The sequence below is a fragment of the Belonocnema kinseyi genome, chromosome 10 (assembly GCF_010883055.1).
Source record: "Belonocnema kinseyi isolate 2016_QV_RU_SX_M_011 chromosome 10, B_treatae_v1, whole genome shotgun sequence".
Classification (NCBI taxonomy): Eukaryota; Metazoa; Arthropoda; class Insecta; order Hymenoptera; family Cynipidae; genus Belonocnema; species Belonocnema kinseyi.
The window spans coordinates 371400-379464 of NC_046666.1; the positions used below are offsets into that span (position 1 = coordinate 371400).

Genomic DNA, 8065 nt, shown 5'->3' on the forward strand with positions numbered 1-8065 from the left:
AATGAATATAATTGGTATTTCCGCAACAAAATTTTAATTAAAAATTAAAAACCGTTAGATTTGACCAAAAAGTATATATTTTCTACATGACTTGATTTTAATTGAAAGAAAAATTGATTTTTTATCAAAAAAAGACCAATATTTAAACAAAAAAGATAAAAAGCCAGCATTTTTAAACCATTGAACTTTAATTTTTAACTAAAAAATTAGGTAGATGAATTTCTATTAAGAAAAATTAATTTTCAATTAAAAAACAAAACAAAAAATCAATTTTCTACAAAGAAAGGTGAATTTTGTAGCAAATTGTTAAATTTTATGACAAATTTTTTAATTTCAACATATTAGTTTTATCCTCGACGAGAATAAATAATCTTCAACAAAGAAGTTGTATTTTTAACCAAAAAGAGATGATGTTTCTACAAAAAAAATTGATTTTTTATCAAAAATTTTTCAGTCAAAATAAAAAAAATGGTACATGTGTATTAAAAAAGGTTATATTTGATGTCCACAAAAAAAATTTTATTAAAAATTAAAGACAGAAGTTGTATTTTTAACCAAAAAGAGATGGATGAAATTTCCAACAAAAAATTAATTTTTTGTCAAGAATTTTTCAGTCAAAATTTTAAAAAAATGTTAACCAATTGTTGAATTTTCAACAAAAAGAGATGAATTTTTAACCAAAATTGGAGTAGATAAATTTTTATTTAGAATCAATTTTCCATACAAACCAAAAGAAAAACGAATTTTCTACAAACCAATTTAATTTTATACCAATTTGTAGAATTTTCACGCCAAGAAGTCTAATTCTTTATGAAACAATTTAATTTTAAAAAACGAGAACATGAAATAACAACAAAAAAGTTTATTTACAATTAATCAGTTGACTTTTTTAACAAAATATTTGAATTTGCAATTTAAAAATAATTGTTTACGACAAAAAGAATTTTTTATTCAATTTTTTAATCAAATACACGAACTTTCAACTTAAATTATTGATCTTTACCAACAAAAAAAAAAGAAATTTGAAAAAATTCGTTCAACTTTCATCCAATGAGTGGAATTTTTAATAAATCATTTTTTTGGTTAAAAATTCTACTATTTATTTAAAGATTTAACTATTTTGTTGAAAATTGTAAGTCTATTGTTGAAAATTGTAAGTCTATTGTTGAAAAGTATTCGTTTTTGGTCGAAAATTAATTTTTTGGTTGAAAATGAATTCTTTTTATTTGAAAAATCTATTATTATATTTTTGTTTAGGAAATAATCCCTTTTACTTAAAAAACATACTTTTTGTGAAAATTCATTTCCAAAAAGTCGTCGTTTTTGGTCGAAAATTTGTACTTTTGTAGAAAATTCGAATGTTTATCCTTTGGTAGAAAAAGGTTTATTTAAGCTGTTGAAAATTACTTCACCTTTTATGTTGAAGAGTTAATTATTTTCATTGAAAAGTCTATTACTATATTTTTGGTGTTTAGTTTAAAACTCTAAAAATTTGTTGCAAGTTAATTTATTTTATTGAAAATTGAACTAGGTTCTTAAAAAGTCACTTTTTTTTAAATTAACCTCTTGGTTCAAAATTTTTTTATTTATTTAAAGTTGGTTTTTTTTATCAAAAAAAAAAGATTTAATTTCTGTTTCAGAATTTAATCTGAATTCAACTGTTTTGTTAAAGTCATATTTTTTTTATCGAGAATTCATCCTTTTTGGATAAAAAAAAAACACGTTTTGGCTAGAAATTCATCTCTTCGTTAAAAATTCTACTATTTGGTCGAAAATTCAACGGTTCTGTTCAAAAGTCATCTTTGGTTCAAAATTGATCCTTTTTGATCAAAAGTTAATTATTTTTATTTGAAAAAATTTGATATTTTTATTTTAGAAGTAATCGAAATTCAACTATTTCCTTAAAAATTCATCTTTTTTATCAAAATTTTAACAGATTTGTGAATTTGTTAGAAAAGTCATATTTTTTAGTTTAAAATTCGTCTTCCATGCTTCGAAATTAAACTGGCTTGTAAAATATTCATATTTTCGAATTAAAAATTTAAGATTTTGTTTGAAAATGCAACTCTTCCTGGTTCAAGTTGAATCTTTTTTGTTTTTGAAAATTCGATAATTTGGTTCAAGATTCGTCGATTAGGAAAAAAAGGTGACAAAAGATGAGAAACTCCAAAATAGGAGAAAAAGGTGACCCTGTGTGATTACTACTGGAATTATAAATTATTTTTCGAAATTCCCGAACCATGTCAAAAATTCCCTGTTCGAAGTTAAATTATAATTATCAACGGGAATTTCCTATCCTAATTTTCAAAATAATATTTCATCACTGAATTTCAAGGTTTTAAAAAGTTAAGATTCTTTTTGAAAATTTTCTGTAAGTCATAATAATTGTATTTCTACACGTGATTTTATTTAAAATTTATTTATTCCCTATCCGAACTTTAAATTAAAATTCTTATAAAAAAAAAATTCTGGTCTCAAAAAGCCAACATTTTAGAAATCTCCTATTTTCCAACTTAGAATTACAATTCTTTTGATTTTTAATGCACAGTTCCACGTCAGAATTTCAAATTTTTGGAAAATTCCCTATTACAAATCAGAATTATTTACAGATATAATATAGATTCAATAATAATAATAATAATAATAATAATAATAATAATATAATAAATGTATAATATAATATATAATAATAATAATTCAATAATAATAGATAATTGTTTACCATTATGATTTCCGCTGTTTTGATTGATCTTCCAAATCGTCCCATCCATAATTTGCAGTTGTTGATGCTCAGCATTACTCCAACTTTTTGCCCTGGAATGATCTCTGTGCCATGTAAGAGTTTGATCGCGTTTGTGGCTTGCTCGGGTGTTTCATAGGAGACATAGCAGAAACCACGATTCTTTCCAGATAACTCCAGAAGTAACCTTAATGCATATATTTTGCCGGCCGTAGAGAAGAAGGGGTAAATAGTTTCTTCATATATCCTTCTGGGAAGATTCCAAATAAAAATTTCAGTTTTTGGTCCAGGAATTGGTCCAGTCCAGTCAGGTGGTGGTCCATTTACTTTCCGTTGACCTTTCACTTGTTGAATGACCACTTGATTTTTCTCCATCAATTCTAATATAGTTGTCCTCTTAAATATCATATTTACTTCGCTCTTAGATACCATATTTACTTCGCTCTTAGATACCATATTTACTTCATCTTCCATCTTGATTATTTTCTTTGAGGTAGCTGATTAAAACAAATATTTAATTTTCACAATTTAGTTTTTATTTTCAGACCCAAAAAGAAAAATACTTAATTGTAAAAATTAAAATAAATATTTAATAACTATTTTACTCCATCACTTTCCGGCTATTCTTAACGATGCCATCAAACAAACAAAAATTTTCCAGCGAAAAAAGATGAATTTTTAACCCAAAAACAAAAATTTTCAATACGTTTTTTTTAAACGATCAGTTACATTAACCACCTTAAGGCTGTACACTACGTACAATCAATCTCAAAAGTTGCCTGCCTATCTTTAAAATGATTTGATAAAATCAACAAAATAAGATCTATTATTAATTTCTATAAATCTTGATGGAGGCTTCTAAGCACACTTCAGAAAAAAATAATTCAGGTTAAAATTGTTTATTTAACAGTAGTTATTTAAAGGTATAGTTTTTCCTTTCTCGTTAGGGAAAAGTTACCATTTTTATTTAATCCTAATGATCAAGGTCTCATTTTATTTTTCGAAGGATTCTCTAAATTGCTATTTGGGTTGATTTTATTTAGAAAAATAGAGTTATTATTGTTGCAAACAATCATACTTTAGAATTTTCGAGAATCCTTCCAAGAATAAAATGATGCCTTGATCATTACGATTAAATACAAATTGTAACTTTTCTCTAAAAAGAAAGGAAAAACTGGACCTTTAAAAAAATACCGTTAAATAAACAATTTTAACCTGAATTATTTTTTTTTTGTGAAGTGTGCTTAGAAAGCCATCAAAATTTAAACAAATTAATAATAGATATTTTTTGTCGATTTTATAAATCATTTTAAAGATAGGTAACTCTTGAGATTGATTGTACGTAGTTTACATAAAGTATAAAAGATCAATTTTCGACAGAATAGTTGAACATTTGACCAAAAGTTTCAATTTTCAAGCAATTGCTACTACAGCCACTAATTTTTTCGAAGAAAGTTCAATTTTCAACAAAAAAATTAATTTTAAAGCAAAAATTTCAAGTTTTTTTATCATAAAAGATAAATTTTCAATACAAACGTAAGAATTTTGACCAAAAGAGGTTGAACTTTCTGCCAAAAAAGATCATTTTTAACCAAATAGCTGATTTCTCAACCAAGAAGAAGAATTTTTAACAAAATACATGAATTTACAACCAAAAAAGATTTCCCACAGAAAAAGATTCCACAGAATAGTTGAACTTTTGACCAAATAGTTCAATTTTCAAGAAAAAACAACAAAAATGGAAGTTTTCTATTGTAAGAAATGAATTTTCAATACAAAAGTAAGCATTTTTACCAAAACAAGTTGAATTTTCAGCCAAAAAGATGTTAATTTTTAACGAAACAGTTCAATTCCCAGGCAAAAGGATGAATTTCCCAACAGAAAAAAAAGAATTTTTAACAAAATACATGACTTTTTGATCAAAAAATATTTTCCCCAAAAAAGATGAATTTTCAAACCAAAAAGAAAAACTGTATAATTTTTGTTTTAACCAAATAGTTACCTTAAAAACTAAATAGTTTAACTTTCAAACAGAAAAGATCAATTTTCAAGACAGTCCAAAATTTTAACCAAATACTTTATTTCTAAAAAAAAACAGGCTTAATTTCCTAACCAAAAAGAAGAATTTTCAACCAAAAAAAATGTTCAACAAAAAAAAAAAGAATTTTTCATCCAAAAAGAAAAATTTGCAATATAATACATACATTTTTAACGAAAAAAGATTTTCCACAGAAAAAGATGAAAATTTAAGTAAAACAGAAAAATGATTAATAACATATTTTTTTAAATCAAACAGTTGCATTGAAAACCATATAGTTGAACTTTCAAGCAAAAAAGATCAATTTTCAACAAAATATAACTTTTGAACATGAAGGTCAATTTTCAAGACAAAAAAAAATACGAACTTTCTCGAAGAAAGTTCACTCTTCAACAAAAAAGTTCATTTCAACCAAGAATGATGACTTTTCAACCATAAAAGATGAATTTTCCATACAAAAGTAAAATTTTTCAACAAAGCAAGTTGAATTTTCGACCAAAAAGGCCAAATTTTAACCAATTAGTTGATTTCTCAACAAAACTGACGAATTTCCTAACCAAAAAGAATATTTTTCAACAAAATACATGAATTTTGAACAAAAATAGATTTTCCACGGAAAAAAATAAATTTTTAACCCAGAAAGAAAAACTTTCAATACATATTTTCCACCAAACAGTTGCCTTGAAAACCAAATAGTTAAACTTTCAAGCAGAAAAGATCAATTTTCAACAAAATATTTGAACTTTTGACTAAATAGTTCAATTTTAAAGCAAAAAAAAAACAAATTTTTCTTAAGAAAGTTGGAATTTTCCAAAAAAAAATTTTTATTTTGAACGAAAAACGAAAAAATTTTCTATTATAAAATATGAATTTTCAATACAGAAGTAAGAGTTTTTACCAAAACAAGTTAACTTTTCTGCCAAAAAAGATCAATTTTTAACTAAATAGTTGAATCTTCAACCGAAAACGTGAAATTTCAACGAATAAGATTAATTTTCTAACAAAAAAAGGATGAATTTTCTGCCAAAAAAGATCAATTTTTAACTAAATAGTTGAATCCTCAACCGAAAACGTGAAATTTCAACGAATAAGATTAATTTTCTAACAAAAAAAGGATGAATTTTCAACCAAAAAAGTTAATTTTCTGCCAAAACAGACTAACTTTCAACAAAATATACGAATTTACAACCAAACAGTGACAAAAATGATGCCCTACTCGTAAACAAAAGAATTTTCAACAAGGCAGTTGAACTTTTAACCAAGCAGTTGAATTTTTGACCATAAAAGATTAATTTTTTAAGAAAATAGTTTCACTTTCAACAAAAGAATTAAATTTGCAATCAAAAAGTATATTTTTTAATCAAGCGATATGTAATCTAAACGTAAAATATCATGGTAGACTTTTCACGAGAAATTTTAACCGCAAAATGTTAAGGTTCATATTTAAATCAAAAAATATTTGCAGTTGGAACCAAAAACAGTTAAAAACAGGGAATATTAAAATCAAACGAATTTTTATCAAAATATTCCAACTTCAAACCAAGTAGTTCAAATTTCAACCTAAAAATATGATTTTTAACCACGTGGTTAAAATTTCAACCAAAATGAATTAATTCTCGACTAGAGAAGACAAATTATCAACCAATACATGAATTTTCCAAAAAAAAGATAGTTTCTCAAAAAATACTACAACATTTTTGGTCACATTTTTTAATTATGAAGCCAAAGAAACGAATTTCCGACAAAACTTTTTGAAACTAATAAATATGAATTTTCAGAAAAACAGTTAAATTTCAATAAAAATGTTCAATTCAACCAAAAAAATTCGAATTGTCAACAAATTATTTCAATCCTCATCAGACACAAAATTATTTTTAACCAATTAGTTTCATTTTGAATCAAAAAAGGTTGATTTTTGAAACAAGAAAGGATAATTTTGTACCAATAAAGATGAAAATATATGAATTTTCAACCAAACAGTTGAATTTTTAAGTGGAAAAGAACATTTTTCAATTAAAATATAAATTTTTAGTCAAAAATAAAGTAGTTATATATTTAGTTGCAAAAATTCTCATAAAAAGAGAAAATTTTTAAACAAAATGTTCAAACGAATGTTCAACAAGGTAATTGAACTTTCAACCACGTGGTTGAATTTTTGAACATAAAAGATTACTTTTTAGCAAAACAGTTTCAATTTACACAATTAAATTTTTAATTAAAAGTTTTAATCAAACGAGATGAAATCCGAACCAAAAATATCATAGTAGATTTTTCACACAAGAGACTTCGATCTCAGAAATTTTGTTTTCACTTACCTTATTAAAGAGAGTATTCTTTAAAAAATGTAGACGAAGGATGAACCGATGTGCCACCTACGAAGGTTTGCACAGAAATGACGCTGAAGCGACTGAAGAAGCGCAAGAAGGCGATTTGAAAAAAAGATTCAAACCGATTCCCCACCAATCGCAACCACAAACTGTTTAGACTAACCATCACTGCGCCGGGCGCTCTGTCGATTGGTCGATATACTGATGATCGCGCACCATCCAAGTGGTTGCGTTTCGGGAGGAGGAGAAGCATGTTGTTATTATACTCCCTCCCTCTGTCCTTAGGTTACGCCCAGCCAGCGCTCAAATGCAACCTTGAATCCGTTCTTTTTAAAATCGTTCTCAATAATCGAAAAAGATAAATAGTATTCGAAGCAAAAATGAAAATCGCTGGAATTTATTCTAAATCAAGGCCAAAAGCAACGGCACGTGTCGAAACCGTACCACTTCAAAACGCCGAAGGTCAAATGGCCAAAGAAGTAAATTATCGGTTATTCTAAATTTGTATAGAAAATTAAAAATTTCAAATCGCAGTAGAATTTTTTCATAGTCCCCTTCTAAATTTATAATTGGGAAATAGCGCATTCTGATTAACAATTTTTTGTATTTGACGCAGGCATCCTTGCCTTTTGAACTGATCCCCTAAAATGAAAAATAAACTGAAAAATTACAAAACGACGGGTATTTTTCTAAAATGATTGAAAGTAGATTTGCTTAAAAATCATACTTGAATATTTTTTATATATTTATATTCTGAAGAACTTTGGAAAATAATTAAAATTTAAATTTAAGAGATTTTACGGTATATCAAGGTATTTGACAAGAATTGAAGTATTTTATGGAAACTGCAAGAATTTAAAAGATTACCAGCAATTCCAAATAATCTACTTTTATTTGCATCAGACTTTGTCAATTTTCATCAATTGTTTGTGAGGCTAGAATTTTATTTTTTAATATTCT

At 25.7% G+C, this 8065-nt stretch overlaps 1 protein-coding gene across 1 annotated transcript in view; it reads right to left on the bottom strand.

Moving 5' to 3' along the window:
* LOC117181930 (probable RNA-binding protein 46) overlaps positions 1-3214 on the bottom strand; it is an 8217-nt gene extending 5003 nt beyond the window's left edge. The window contains exon 1 of the mRNA XM_033374951.1: positions 2723-3214. Within this exon, the coding sequence (XP_033230842.1) occupies positions 2723-3214 (492 nt within the window). The remainder of the gene's footprint in view (positions 1-2722) is intronic.
* Between the last annotated feature and the right edge of the window lie 4851 nt (positions 3215-8065).